Source organism: Anguilla anguilla, chromosome 4 (assembly GCF_013347855.1).
Source record: "Anguilla anguilla isolate fAngAng1 chromosome 4, fAngAng1.pri, whole genome shotgun sequence".
NCBI lineage: Eukaryota > Metazoa > Chordata > Actinopteri > Anguilliformes > Anguillidae > Anguilla > Anguilla anguilla.
In genome coordinates this window covers 65,529,747-65,545,521 of record NC_049204.1, presented here as the reverse complement: position 1 = coordinate 65,545,521, position 15,775 = coordinate 65,529,747, and the positions used below count along the sequence as shown (strand labels likewise).

Sequence of the window (15,775 nt, the reverse complement as noted above, 5' to 3'; positions counted from 1 at the left end):
GTACAGGTGAAAATAGACAATCAAAAAAGAGGAAACTGGAGAAACTGAAAATAAAAGAATTAATAGTTTGATTAATGTAAATACTAACTATGATAGTACGAGTATCATACGGTTAGAGCTCAGTGTTCACTCTGTTCTCTTGAAGTGAAGAGGGTTTCTCTGAGCCTCTAAGTTTCTACGCCAGCATTTACATCTTCCCATTCAGGAGGCTCTCTTGCAGGTTACAGACAAGAAGCATCAGTACTGTAAGCGTTACTTTATCTCGTGTTTAAGACCGTGTACACATTTTATAAATCATGAAAATCAAGTGTAAATGTTGCAGAAAAAGATAAAGATAAAGTGAAGAAAACAAAAAAAAACCATTTGCTGCAAACTCAAAGACAGAAGGGCACAGGCTGGATTTGAACCCGGAACCTTCTTGCTGTCAGGTGACAGTGCTACTCACTGCACCTCCCAAGATAGGATCCTGCACAGTGATTTTGGGACAGTCTATGGAGAAGAGACCTCCACACACTCCTTTGCTCCTTTCAGAACTGTGTAAAATGTGCCCCTCTGACCCCAGTGCAGGTAGAGGTGTAAAGTTGTGTTCATGGTGGGGGCCTTTACTGACTGAGCACCTCATCAGAACCTAAAATTTAATCTTATATTTTATTTACTTCTCCTCTCTGTCTCACTGTAGTGTTTTTTTTTCTCTCATTCTAATTACAGCTGATCTTCCCTTTCTCTCTTTCCAGATCACACAGTTTTACTGAAGATCCAACTCCCCAAACCCAAAACCCAGGATAGAGGGGCTGAGTGAATGTGGTGTGGACTCTGTGCAGGAGGGTCATTGTGTCAGAGACACTGTAGAAGGACAGAGTTCCTGCCCTGTGATCCAGGTATACTCCTATTGTGGAGGATGAGGTAACACGTATTCCAGTGCCCACATTATTGTGCCAGAATTGGTATCTGGAGGGAGAGAAGCGCAAACTCCAGGACTTGTCATTATTTCCCATTATACCCTCATCGCCCTGCCCTTTCCTGCTGATCTCTTTATAAGACACTGCTATAGAAACCTCCCCAGTCCTGCTCCACTCAGCCTCCCAGTAACAGCGTCCAGACAGACCCTCACTGCACAGCACTTGGGCATACATTTTTAATCTCTCCATTTGTAACTTCTTCTCATTCCCGTTCATTTGATAGCTGTTATAACCTGAAGATGAATAGGATTCTATGTATGATCCAGTATTTCGATCCCATGTCAGGGGATATGAATTTTTCTGCAAGCACTCAAATCTCTCTGGATGACCAGGATGTGACTGGATCTGTGCCACATGGGTCACCTGTCTGTTCCCCTCAGACAGATCGAGGTGTTTATTCACTGTGTTGGGGTCCAGAGTGAGCTGACAGGAATCTGATGGATAAGAAGGTTATGAATTACTATGAGGACAGGTCCACCTAGGGTCCATTTGTAATTAATTATTTTCTCCATTCATACAAGACATCGTGATTTTAGTTTAATCTCCATACACATGTCACTGAAACTCACACACTTGGTTTTGAATTTTCTGAAACATTTCAGACCGTATTTTCCTGAAATAAAAAATGGTTCCCCCACCCTGCAAGGTAATGAAAGGCAACCAGGCTGATCAGTGTGTGAGTGTGTGTGTGTGTGTGTGTGTGTGTGTGTGTGTGTGTGAGAGAGTGTGTCTGTGTGTGTGCATGTGTTTGTGTGAGAGAGTGTGTGTGTGTGTGTGTGTGCATGTGTGTGTGTGAGAGAGTGTGTGTGTGTGTGCATAGGTGTGAGTGTGTGTGTGCATGTCTGTTTTTGTGTGTGTGTGAGTGTGCGTGTGTGTTTTTGTGTGTGTGTGTGTGTGTGTGAGTGTGTGTGTGTGTGTATGTGTGTGTGTTTGTATGAGTGTGTGTGTCCGTGTGCATGAGTATGTGTGTGTATGCGCGTGTGTGTGTGTGTGTGTGCGTGAGTGTGTGTTTGTGTGAGTGTGTGTGTCCGTGAGTGTGTGTTTGTGTGAGTGTGTGTGTCCGTGTGCATGTGTGTTTTTGTGTGTGTGTGTGAGTGTGTGTGTGTGTGTGTTTGCATGGCAGTGATCACTCTTCCTGTGTGTGTTTCTCAGCTGAGTTTCAGAGCGAGCACTCACACTGTAAGAAATCCTCTCTGGTGCTGGGCTCTACAGTATAGACTTCTTTCACTGCAGAGACAGAGTGAGAGAAAATGTCAAAAAGAAAGATATATGCATATATAGAGAGGGACAAAGAGAAATTTCAGGATGGAGACTGTCTGAGGATAAGGTCTACATTGAGATGGATTTCAACTATTCTCAGTATGTACTGTAGAGTCTAACAGATAATTATAATCACTTTGCTGTATGTGACCATTGTTTTTGATGGAATAAAAACTAGAAAAAAATTATTTTGCTCCATAAAGCTTTTAAATACCTGATTTAGATATTTTGACCAGTTCCACCTTGAAGATGTCCTCCAGCTGCTCTTTCAGTTCAGAGAAAGATTTCTTCAGAGTCTCAAAAGAGTCGTGTGGACTGACAGTGATGCTGGGTATGTCTCCAGGTCCAGGAGGTACACAGAAAGACTGAAAGCTCTGCAGAAAGACAGACAGACAGACAGAGAACAGTCTCAACACAGAAAATTACTGGGATTAAAAAATCTGGAGTGAGATGAACGTGCGAAAAGGGTATTTTCAGACCTGTACCTGTGTTCAGGGTTCGTCTTTTTCAATCAATTATTTTAGTGTTGATTTATTAGGTATATAGGAGGCTGATTCAACTCCACACCAGTGTTGATTACACACTTGGTGCTGTGCTGTGCCCAGTAAACTTGAATGGGTGTTTGTGTGGTTAGACAAGCAAGAGTGAAAATTTGTATTTGACCAATTAGCTGTCCATTTTATAGCTGGATACTTTACAATGTCAGGCACACAATTATGCCAATTTGCATAACATTTAACCCTGTATTGCTCTTTGTAAATGAGGAACACACTTTTCCATGTATGTACAATGTACATGGTGCAGACTGTCAGAGAGCCAGTGATGTTACCTGGAGGAACTGGATGTGATCCTCTGTGTGTGAAAACTGCTCCAGCTCAGCGTCTCTCCTCCTCAGCTCAGCAATCTCCTGCTCCAGTCGCTCCAGGAGTCCTTCAGCCTGACTCTCCGCAACATTCTCCTGATTTCTGATCAGCTCTTTCACCTCAGAGCTCCTTCTCTCAATGGAGTGGATCAGCTCAGTAAAGATCCTCTCGCTGTCCTCCAGTGCTGCCTGTGCAGAGCATGTGAGGAGACACAGAGAGAGGAGGGCTGTACATTTTAACTAGGCCTTTCACTCAGCTCTTACTGGGACCCCAGACAGCCTGTTCCCCACAGTGTGGCTCAGTGGGATTGAGCCCCACAGGGCTGGAAAGTGACCCAACACTGGGCTCCTCACTGGCTGACTGGAGGAGAGCCCTGACTGAGCCCTGAAATGGCTCTTCCAGCAGGTAGCTCTTGTCTTCTCCTCTGGTCAGTACCCACCTTGAGTGACTGCACAGCCTGTCTCAGATCCTGCAGCTTCTTCTCTCTCTCCTGGATTCTCTGCTGGAATTTACTCTGTGTTACACCCAGCTGCTTCTGTGGACAGAATTTTTTTTTCATATCACATTACAAGAATTACTCCAAATTAAACAAATTCTATGATGTTGTCTGTATAGCACGTCAGTGTGTTGAAGTGCCCTGGCCTTACAGTTCAAGCTTCTAAAATACGTGAGTGAACTAGCTGCTCCAGTCATGTTGATTCCCGTTCATGGAGTGAATAGGGGGGTGAGGGGTGTGAACAGAGCTGTCACAGAGAGCTGACTTGAGTTCACTTCCTGCTCTTACTTCTTAATTACTGTGTACTTCTGCTTGGAATTAACTGTGCTGTTCGATTATTTTTCAAAATATATAAAATATTTCAAATGCATTTCATAAATATTTTAAACAAAGTATATAAAACATGTGTCATAAACCTACATATTGGAGGTATAAGTCAAAATGATGTATATCATTACTGTAAAAAAGCTTTGAGTGTTTTGTGTAGGAGTTTCAGTGCTTACCTGTTTCTCAGTCCTTGCTGCTGCAGCTGAAACTTTTTTATGCCCTTTGTGTTTATCCATCGTACACAGATAGCAGATACACTGCTGATCTGTCTGGCAGTAAACCTCCAGCAGTTTGTCATGGTGAGAGCAGATCTTCTCCTGCAGGTTTTCAGAAGCATCGATCAGCTTATGTCTCTTTCCTGGGTGGAGTGCATTGTGAAGTTTGAGGTGAGTGTCACAGTAAGAGGCCAGACACATCAGACAGGACTTGACAGCTTTGCGCTTTCTCCCAGTGCAGGAATCACACTCTACATCTCCAGGTCCAGCGTAACAGTGAGCAGGAGGAGCAGCTTGGAGTCCTGTCTTCTTAAGTTTCTCCACCACTTCAGCCAGCATGGTGTTTTTTCTTAAAACAGGCCTTGGGGTGAAAGTCTCTCTGCAATGGGGACAGCTGTAGACACCAGTATGATCATCCTGATCCCAGCAGCCCTGAATACAACCCATACAGAAACTGTGTCCACAGTGAATAGCCACCGGATCCTTCAGTAGATCCAAACAGATTGGACAGCTGAACTGATCCTGATCCAGTGAAACTCCACCTTCAGCCATTTTACTGCTCACAGTGACAGAAACAGAGTTACGTTTTCTTTCTCTGAAACTGCGTGACAGAGAGAGTGGGATTGACATTCTGGTTCTTCCCACAGCTACAGGGTGTGTGGTGTTGGACTGAGACCAGGCTGAGCAGATCAGGGAGTGTGGAGAAAGTGCAGACTTTCAGCAGCTCGTGAAACACACAGCCTCTCTCACTGCACGGCTGTGTTGCTGTTCACTGCTCTCAGTCTATAAAGTTATGGAGTTCAAGTTTTGGCGTGTTGAAATGTTTTGTGAGGTCAGGCTTTTGGAGTTAGGAATTTTTTTTTTTGTCAGGACGAAAAAAACAGCTGCACACGAGACAATTTCTGTGCATTTCCAAATACGGCATTCGGTTTAACAGGCAACTACCAACTTTCAAGCGTGATTGTTTTGATCCAGCCTGCAAAAGTTCGCCTAACTTTCTATTCATTTTTCAGCCGGTGATTGTGCCATTAGCCACATAGCATGCTAATTAGCTAACGCTAGCTTGTTAAGCACACCTGCGATTAAGAACATAATATGGCTCGCCAGCTAGCCAACTTGCGGGGCTAATGCCGCTAGCCACCCCAATCACAGTTCCTGGCTAGCACTGGGCTGATTAACTGTCTCCGTGGCTGTCTCCTGCAGCATTCACAGGAGCCAGGAAGCTAGTTTATCTAGCGTCTAGCAAATGGAAGTGTAATTATTCCTGATCCAGCTTGCAAATGTTTGCTTTACTTTTAACTAGAGTGCAGCCATCAGCAAGTCCAGGAATTCTGTTTTTTTTTTCTTAATTGTGATAAATTTGTTTAATAAAAAAACTTTTTTGCACTGCATTAATACAGAGCAGGAGGTGTCTGTGAAAGAAAAGAGAAGAAAAAAAACACTCAAAGAGTGGTGAGAAAAAATAAAAAAGAAATGGTGGCAGTTATTCATACTGCGACTCAGCCAATCATCTCTTACATTGAGGAATTCTGTCAGCATCTATCAGAGGTGAATCTCAAGCAGCCACCACCTGTTTCCCCAGGTAAGCAGGGATGTTTGGTAGGTTTGTGCGAGATGTTTATGTTTGTGTTTGGTATGTTTAAGCTGAACATCACTGTAAATGATGGGCACTGATCTTTTGAGATTTAAATAAAGGTTTTATGATGATGATGATGATGATGATGATGATGACGAGATGCAGGTTATTGCCTGATGCCCTACACCAATAAGGTTCTATTTCTAACAGACACCAAAACCAGGCCACAGTTCTTAATGAAGCATTTGCACATTTTATTGAATCCACAAACCCACAAATAAAGTCATCAGTGCCCAATGGATTGTTACACAGTTTTTTTCAATAAAAATAGTCTGGGTGGTCTATAATATGGTGTTTCCATAACATAAGCAAAAAATAAAAGATTCTTACAAGTGACCTCTACTGATCACACAGATGCTGACCCTATTGATCTGAAAGAATATATGGCATGATTTCTATGATTGTAATATAAGCTATGTCACTGCTTTGTGTACAGGTGAAAATAGATAATCAAAAAAGAGGAAACTGGAGAAACTGAAAATAAAAGAATTAATAGTTTGATTAATGTAAATACTAACTATGATAGTACGAGTATCATACGGTTAGAGCTCAGTGTTCACTCTGTTCTCTTGAAGTGAAGAGGGTTTCTCTGAGCCTCTAAGTTTCTACACCAGCATTTACATCTTCCCATTCGGGAGGCTCTCTTGCAGGTTACAGACAAGAAGCATCAGTACTGTAAGCGTTACTTTATCTCGTGTTTAAGAGCGTGTACACATTTTATAAATCATGAAAATCAAGTGTAAATGTTGCAGAAAAAGATAAAGATAAAGTGAAGAAAACAAAAAAAAAAACATTTGCTGCAAACTCAAAGAGAAGAAGGGCACAGGCTGGATTCGAACCCGTAACCTTCTTGCTGTCAGGTGACAGTGCTACTCACTGCACCTCCCAAGATGGGATCCTGCACAGTGATTTTGGGACAGTCTATGGAGAAGAGACCTCCACACACTCCTTGGCTTCTCTCAGAACTGTGTAAAATGTGCCCCTCTGACCCCAGTGCTGGTAGAGGTGTAGAACTGTGTAAAATGTGCCCATCTGACCCCAGGGCTGGTAGAGGTGTAGAACTGTGTAAAATGTGCCTCTCTGACCCCAGTGCTGGTAGAGGTGTAGAACTGTGTAAAATGTGCCCCTCTGACCCCAGTGCTGGTAGAGGTGTAGAACTGTGTAAAATGTGCCCCTCTGACCCCAGTGCTGGTAGAGGTGTAAAGTTGTGTTCATGGTGGGGGCCTTTACTGACTGAGCACCTCATCAGAACCTAAAATTTAATCTTATATTTTATTTACTTCTCCTCTCTGTCTCAATGTAGTGTGTTTATCTCTCATTCTAATTACAGCTGATCTTCCCTTTCTCTCTTTCCAGATTACGCAGTTTTACTGAAGATCCAACTCCCCAGACCCAAAACCCAGGATAGAGGGGCTGAGTGAATTTGGTCTGGACTCTGTGCAGGAGGGTCATTGTGTCAGAGACGCTGTAGAAGGACAGAGTTCCTGCCCTGTGATCCAGGTACACTCCTATTCTGGAGGAGCGGGGAACAGGGATTCTAGTGCTCACATTATTGTACCAGAAAGAGCCATTGCTGTTAGAGAAGCGCAAACTCCAGGACTTGTCATTATTTCCCATTATGCCCTCATCACCCTGCCCTTGCCTGCTGATCTCTTTATATGAGACTGCTATAGAAACCTCCCCAGTCCTGCTCCACTCAGTCTCCCAGTAACAGCATCCAGACAGACCCTCTCTGCACAGCACTTGGGCATACATTTTTAATCTCTCCATTTGTAACTTCTTCTGATCCCCACTCATTCTGTAGCTATTATAACCTGTATAGGGTTCTATGTATGATCCAGCATTTGGATCCCATGTCAGGGGATATGAAGTGTTCTGCAAGCACTCAAATCTCTCTGGATGACCAGGATGTGACTGGATCTGTGCCACATGGGTCACCTTTCTGTTCCCCTCAGACAGACAGAGGTGTTGATTCACTGTGTTAGGGTCCAGAGTGAGCTGACAGGAATCTGATGGATAAGAAGGTTATGAATTATTATGAGGACAGGTCCACCTAGGGTCCGTCTGTAATTCATTATTTTCTCCATTCATACAAGACAGTGTGATTTTAGTTTAATCTCCATACACATGTAACTGAAACTCACACACTTGGTTTTGAATTTTCTGAAACATTTCAGACCGTATTTTCCTGAAATAAAATATGGTTCCCCCACCATGCAAGGTAATGAAAGGCAACCAGGCTGATCAGTGTGTGTGTGTATGTGTGTGTGTGCATGTCTCTTTTTGTGAGTGCGTGTGTGTGCGTGTGTGTGTGTGCGTGTGAGTGTGCGTGTGTGTGTGTGTGTGTATGTGTGTGTGTGCATGTGTGTTTTTGTGTGTGTGTGTGTGTGTGTTGTGTGTGTGTGTGTGTGTGTGTTTGCATGGCAGTGATCACTCTTCCTGTGTGTGTGTCTCAGCTGAGTTTGAGAGTGAGTACTCACACTGTAAGAAATCCTCTCTGGTGCTGGGCTCTACAGTATAGACTTCTTTCACTGGAGAGACAGAGTGAGAGAAAATGTCAAAAAGAAAGATACATGCATATATAGAGAGGGACAAAGAGAAATTTCAGGATGGAGACTGAGGATAATGTCTACATTGAGATGGATTTCAGATATTCTCAGTATGTACTGTAGAGTCTAACAGATAATTATAATCACTTTGCTGTATGTGACCATTGTTTTTGATGGAATAAAAACTAGAAAAAAAATTATTTTGCTCCATAAAGCTTTTAACTACCTGATTTAGATATTTTGACCAGTTCCACCTTGAAGATATCCTCCAGCTGCTCTTTCAGTTCAGAGAAAGATTTCTTCAGAGTCTCAAAAGAGACGTGTGGCCTGACAGTGATGCTGGGTACGTTTCCAGGTCCAGGAGGGGCACAGAGAGACTGAAAGGTCTGCAGACAGACAGACAGAGAACAGTCTCAACACAGAAAATTACTGGGATTAAAAAATCTGGAGTGAGACATGCGAAAAGGGTATTTTCAGACCTGTACCTGTGTGTTCAGGGTTAATCTTTTTCAATCAATTATTTTAGTGTTGATTTATTAGGTATATAGGAGGCTGATTCAACTCCACACCGGTGTTGATTACACACTTGGTGCTATGCTGTGGCCAGTAAATTTCAATGGGTTTTTGTGTGGTTAGGCAAGTAAGACTTGAAAATTTGTCTTTGACCAATTAGCTGTCCATTTTATAGTTGTATACTTTACAATGTCAGGCACACAATTATGCCAATTTGCATAACATTTAACCCTGTATTGCTCAGAAACCCTTGTTTTCATACATAAACAGTATATGCACTTAGATGTTATATTAGCTTTATCGCGATACTTTCTGAAACTACCTCATTTTCATTGGATTCACTGTAAACTCTTGACCTAATCAACAGGGCAGAACTCAATCTGAAAGATCTCTAGTAGATCGCTTTGTTGATCCCCTTTATGAATTTATAGACCTCAATCAAATCATCCTTTTTAATCAAGTCTCCTTTTACTAATCTTGAAGAGATTAAGCATCCTAAATCTTTTCTCATAGCTTTATCTTTCATACCAGGAAGAAATTTGGTTGCCCTTCTTTGAACCTTTTCCAGAGCCCCTATATCTTTAGTGCGGCCCCCAGTGCCGCACACAATGCTTCAAGTGTGGTCTAACAAATGTATTGTATAAGGTGAGTATAACTTTCTTGGTTTATACTCAGTGTTTTTGGCTATATACAGCACAGTGCCTAAAACCTAAAAGGCTTTGATCAAGTATTACTTCCAAGTCTTTTTCAAATTGAGCACATTCCAGTTTTCTTCCTCCCATAAAATAATACTGCATAATGTTTTTATTTCCCACATGCAGAACTTTACATTTAGCTATGCTGAATTTAATTTGCCAGTTTTCTGCCAAATTCTGGATTTTAAATCTTCTTGGATGACTTTGGTAGATTCCTAACTATTGGCTGGGCCTCCTAGTTTTGTATCATCTGCAAATTCGACTAATGTACTTTCTATGTCCCTGTCAAGGTGATTTAAATGAGGAACAGCTGTGGTCCCAGCACTGATCCTTGTGGGACTCCACTTCCCACAGTTCCCTACTCAGCTACTATTACTCCTACCACTACTGTTTGTGTTCTGTTTCAAATCCACTCTGAAATACCTCCTCTAATATCCTACTGTCTTGAAGTCTGTCATGCGGTACGTTATCAAATGGCTTTTGGAAACCTATGTAAATAATATCATAAGTATTGTTATAATGAAAAGACTTGGTAGCATCTTCAAAGAATACCTGAAGGTTTGTCAGGCATCTTCCCTTGCAAAAACCATGCAGGCTATCCCTTATGATGTTGTTATTTTCAAGAAACACTTCTAACTTGTCTCTAATTATAGATTCCAATATTGTACATGTGATGCAAGTTAAATTGACAAGCCTGTGGTTTCCTGGACCAGTATGGTCGCCTTTCTTATATATTGGTATTATACTACATTGCTTCCAGTCCTCAGGTATTTCCCAGATTCTAAAGACTGTCTAAAATACCTGCCAGTGGTATAAGATGATCTCACCTAACTTTTTGATTACTCTTGGGAATATGCCATCAGGGCCTGCTGCCTGAAAAGTCTCTTCAAGAGAGTTAAAAGATCAACTCCCGAAAAAAGCTAGTTTAACTATGGGCTAGAGTCACACTTGTACAATCAAACAGTGTTGATCACAGGGAATTTATTCCAAATATCACAATTCAGATTCAGATTCCTGTGCAGATGCTAGATCTTGAGGAACACACTTCTCCATGTACTGTATGTGCAATGTACATAGTGCAGACTGTCAGAGAGCAAATGATTTTACCTGGAGGAAGTGGATGTGATCCTCTGTGTGTGAAAGCTGCTCCATCTCAGCGTCTCTCCTCCTCAGCTCAGCAATCTCCTGCTCCAGTCGCTCCAGGAGTCCTTCAGTCTGGCTCACTGCAGCCTTCTCCTGATCTCTGATCAGCTCTTTCACCTCAGAGCGCCTTCTCTCAATGGAGCAGATCAGCTCAGTAAAGATCCTCTCGCTGTCCTCCTCTGCTGCCTGTGCAGAGCGCTGTTAGGAGACAGAGAGAGGGGGGCTGTACATTTTAACAAGGCCTTTCACTCAGCTCTTACTGGGACCCCAGACAGCCTGTTCTCCACAGTGTGGCTCAGGGGGATTGAGCCCCACAGGGCTGAAAAGTGGCCCAACACTGGACTCCTCACTGGCTGACTGGAGGAGAGCCCAGACTGATCCCTGAAATGGCTCTTCCAGCAGCCAGCTGCTGTCTTCTCCTCTGGTCAGTACCTACCTTGAGTGACTGCATAGCCTGTCTCAGATCCTGCAGCTCCTTCTCTCTCTCCTGGATTCTCTGCTGGAATTTACTCTGTGTCGCCCCCAGCTGCTTCTACAGACAGAATTTTTTTTCATATCACATTACACAAATTACTCCAAATTAAACTAATTCTATGATGTTTGCTGTATGCTGACAGCTGTTGGTGAGTGTGTAGAAGTGAACTGGCCTTACAGTTAATGTTTCTAAACTGTGTGAGTGAACTAGCTGCTCTAGTCATGTTGATTCCCATTCAGGGAGTGAATAGGGGGGTGAAGGGTGTGAACAGAGCTGTCACAGAGAGCTGACTTGGGTTCACTTCCTGCTCTTACTGCTTTATCACTGTGGACTTCTGCTTGAAAATAACTGTGCTGTTCGATTATTTTTCAAAATATATAAAATATTTCAAATGCACTTCATAAATATTTGAAACAAAGTATATAAAACATGTGTCATAAACCTACATATTGGAGGTATAAGTCAAAATGATGTCTATCATTACTGTAAAAAAGCTTGAGTATTATGTGAGGACGGAGTGTAGCACAGTGGGTAAGGAACTAGACTTGTAACCGAAAGGTTGCAGGTTCGATTCCCGGGTAAGGACACTGCCGTTGTACCCTTGAGCAAGGTACTTAACCTGCATTGCTTCAGTATATATCCAGCTGTATAAATGGATACAATGTAAAATGCTATGTAAAATAGTTGTGTAAGTCGCTCTGGATAAGAGCGTCTGCTAAATGCCTGTAATGTAATGTAATGTAATAATGTGTAGCAGTTTCAGTGCTTACCTGTTTCTCAGTCCTTTCTGCTGCAGCTGAAACTGTTTTATGCCCGCTGTGTTTATCCATCGTACACAGATAACAGATACACTGCTGATCTGTCCGGCAGTAAACCTCCAGCAGTTTGTCATGGTGAGAACAGATCTTCTCCTGCAGGTTTCCAGAAGCATCGATCAGCTTATGTCTCTTTCCTGGGTGGAGTGCATCGTGAAGTTTGAGGTGAGTGTCACAGTAAGAGGCCAGACACACCAGACAAGACTTGACGGCTTTGCGCTTTCTCCCAGTGCAGACATCACACGCCACATCTCCAGGTCCAGCGTAACAGTGAGCAGGAGGAGCAGCTTGGAGTCCTGTCTTCTTCAGTTTTTCCACCACTTCAGCCAGTATAGTGTTTTTTCTCAAAGCGGGCCTTGGAGTGAAAGTCTCTCTGCAATGGGGACAGCTGTAGACACCAGTATGATCATCCTGATCCCAGCAGCCCTTAATACAGCCCATACAGAAACTGTGTCCACAGTGAATAGCCACCGGATCCTTCAGTAGATCCAGACAGATCGGACAGCTGAACTGGTCCTGATCCAGTGAAACTCTGGCATCGGCCATTTTACTGCTCACACTGACAGAGACTGAGTTAAGTTTTGTTTCTCTGAAACTGCGTGACAGAGAGAGTGGGATTGACATTCTGGTTCTTCCCACAGCTACAGGGTGTGTGGTGTTGGACTGAGACCAGGCTGAGCAGATCAGGGAGTGTAGACAAAGCGCAGACTTTCAGCAGCTCGTGAAACACACAGCCTCTCTCAGTGCACGGCTGTGTTGCTGTTCACTGCTCTCAGTCTATAAAGTTATGGAGTTCAAGTTTTGGCGAGTTGAAATGTTTCGTGAGGTCAGGCTTTTGCAGTTAGGAAAATTTTTTTTTGCGAGGTTAAGTTCTTTCGCGAGTAGTAATCCATTCGGGGGGATCTACGTTTAGCCGATGGTGATGCGTCTCTACTGGCCAGCCTACTTTGGAGTGACAAGTTTGACAGTTTGGCTACACGCAATCAGATTTGATGTCCAACGTGTAAATTGTTCACCATTCAATAGACGGGAGGCCTTGGCGATGAAGGCGTGGCCTATAAAGACTGTTACAGTGATGACGTCTTTTTATAGACCGACCTGGACATTTCTTCTGTCATGAGTTCCCTCAGCAGATTTCCAATGCTTTTTTCCCCCCTTAGGGATTTCATTTTGTTTCTGTGGTAAGCGTATGCCTAAGACAGTAGGAGACCTTGTCCTGCTCAGGGACAACTAAATCAAGCAACATGACTGGCCAGCTGGGTTAGTCAGCAAAGCCTTTCCCAGTGATGACAGAAAAGTCTGAAAAGTGGAAATAAAAACAGAATGGGACTGTACACCTAAGTTTCTACTGGACCGGTTTCTGAGGTCATTCTCCTGCTTCATAAAGATGAATAGAAGTGACTGTTTAAAGAACGCACAAGTGCACACACCTTCGTACTTACGTTTGGACTTCGACACCTTACAGATGCCAGGCAGGGAGTATTCTGCCCAAACATTAAGTTTCATTTCTACGGACTGAATTGTCGTTACATGTTGTTGGCGCCCTCTGCTGGTTAAGTTTATTATCATCTTAAGCGGGTGCTTCATGCATTGTCGTTTTGCAATTGTTCGTCAAACATGAAAAAGAGCAAGCGAAGTCTACCTTCTTTCTTCCTCTCCGTAACAGCTCTTTTTGAAGCACTATCTCGGAATAATCAATTAATAAGAGTTACAGTATGTGCGCATATATATTACGTTAGACTGACATATTAAGGAATGAAGTAATACTTACCTCACAAATGATACACTTGCTACATAGTTGTCCAAGTGTTATGTTTTGTTTTACGCGTGAGAAACATTAGCAACTCCGTTGCTTTGAGGGACCTAGTGATTCAGTGGTACTGTTTGTGTGTAGTCACTGATGTTTGTTTATGTTATAGCATTTGACCATTGTTGCTAAACTCAGTGTCTGTCCCATTCTGGTTTGGCCGTTTTACAAATTTTCTTCCAGTAAAGGAAACTCAGAAACTCAACTCCTGCTTCTGGACCTTTATTAGAAGTGTGTTTATCTGGCTGCATAGCCACGTAAGCGTACACACAGTGAGCGACAGCACATTATTCACGTTACCGACGATCTTCACGGCGGCTTCCGAGGTTCAATAGTCCAGTTTTCATGGCCATCGTTATCTCGCTTCCTGTGTGGAAAAGGTGTGTGAGGTCATCGCGTTCTCTGATGACTTTCTACAGCAAACTGTATCGCACAACTTTAAAAATATTTACTGGTGGCGATGTAAACACACATTTGGCCACTGGACTCCCATATCTGAAGGTTTTTGGTCAATCTACAGAGGGACACAGTGCCATTTGGTCAAATTATGTACGTTTTTGGATATATAATACTCACGAATGCACTTGCCAGAGGTCAGCTAATGAGTAATCTGTGGGTTTGAATGTGCAGACCCTGCTCTGAATTATCACTGCTGTTAACATGTACGAGCAGGCCTTTCACAACTCCAAGATTTACAACTCAGGACATAAAGAGTAATAAGTGGAGACAGATCTCTTGAAACCTTTAACTGCCAGTGTTAAATCACACCTTAAAGGTATCTAAAAGCTTTAAAGCTTAAACTAATGACTCCCTAGATTGTGTACTACAAACTATGGCAATGCTTTTATTAGTTATCTTGCCAAGATAGTAATTGAATTCTTCACGTTTTTAACTTGAAAAGATCATTAAAGTGAAGAAGTATTTTTGTTAAATGTTTTTGACGGACTGACCTGGCGTCTGTGTTCCAGGGCATAAACGGGAGAGCCTCTTCTGACAGATCCATCCTTCTTTCTGCGCTGCTGCAGGGTTTGGGGTTTGGGTATGTGGACCTGCTGGGGGCGTCCTGAGGCTCTCCGATCCAGGGGTGCCCTTTGGGTTGACGGGCTGCTTGGGGGGGTGCCCCCCTTTTTTCTTTTCATGAGGTTTCAAGCCTCACCTTGGGCCCCAAGCTGGCTTCTTTTTTCTTTTTTTTCTTTTTTCCTTTTTTTTTTTTCTTTCTTTTTTTTTGAGGTGTGGTGTTAGAATGCCATATTCTGTGTATTGGCTGTCTTGTTCATGTCATTTTATTTTATGGAGGGTGTGATTATTTTTTGTGGGCTGACATCGTCTGGACGATCGTCTTGCCGCAGTTCCTGGGGGGAAGAGACGGTGGGTACGTTTATCAGACGGGGGTTCCTGCGTTAGCCTTTGCTGCACCTTCTCCAGGGCAGAAGAACCGACAGAGACAGGCAGGGTAAGGATGCTCTCTGAATTATCAATGATCAAGATTTACAACTCGAAACATAAAGAGCTTTTGAAACCTTTAACTTCCAGTGCTAAATCACACCTTAAAGGTATCTAAAAGCTTTAAAGCTTACACTAAAGATTCCCTGTATTATGTATTGCAATATACGGCAATGCTTGAATATTTATCTTGCCAAGATAGTAATTGAATTCTTCACGTTTTAACTTGAAAAGATCATTAAAGTGAAGAAGTATTTTTGTTAAATGTTTTTGACGGACTGACCTGGCGTCTGTGTTCCAGGGCATAAACGGGAGAGCCTCTTCTGACAGATCCATCCGTCTTTCTGCGCTGCTGCAGGGTTTGGGGGTTTGGGGATGTGGACCTGCTGGGGGCGTCCTGAGGCTCTCCGATCCAGGGGTGCCCTTTGGGTTGACGGGCTGCTTGGGGGGTGCCCCCCTTTTTTCTTTTCATGAGGTTTCAAGCCTCGCATTGGGCCCCAAGCTGGCTTCTTTTCTTTTTTTTCTTTTTTTCTTTTTTCCTTTTTTTTTCTTTCTTTTTTTTTTGAGGTGTGGTGTTAG

General features: G+C 42.9%; 2 protein-coding genes across 2 annotated transcripts; both read right to left on the bottom strand.

Moving 5' to 3' along the window:
- Positions 1 to 695: 695 nt before the first annotated feature.
- On the bottom strand, positions 696 to 4,986 carry LOC118225957 (tripartite motif-containing protein 16-like). Its single transcript, XM_035415113.1, has 6 exons — positions 4,082 to 4,986; positions 3,522 to 3,617; positions 3,049 to 3,270; positions 2,434 to 2,593; positions 2,136 to 2,186; positions 696 to 1,393 (listed from the first exon to the last, which is right to left on the bottom strand). The coding sequence occupies exons 1-6, from the start codon at positions 4,748 to 4,750 to the stop codon at positions 699 to 701; spliced, it is 1,893 nt and encodes a 630-aa protein (XP_035271004.1). The 5' UTR covers positions 4,751 to 4,986; the 3' UTR covers positions 696 to 698.
- Positions 4,987 to 6,738: 1,752 nt separating this feature from the next.
- On the bottom strand, positions 6,739 to 12,494 carry LOC118225961 (tripartite motif-containing protein 16-like). The gene is made up of 6 exons (XM_035415123.1): positions 11,902 to 12,494; positions 11,093 to 11,188; positions 10,621 to 10,854; positions 8,532 to 8,691; positions 8,237 to 8,287; positions 6,739 to 7,765 (listed from the first exon to the last, which is right to left on the bottom strand). Exons 1-6 carry the CDS (start codon positions 12,490 to 12,492, stop codon positions 7,077 to 7,079), a joined length of 1,821 nt encoding a protein of 606 aa, XP_035271014.1. The 5' UTR covers positions 12,493 to 12,494; the 3' UTR covers positions 6,739 to 7,076.
- Positions 12,495 to 15,775: the final 3,281 nt, after the last annotated feature.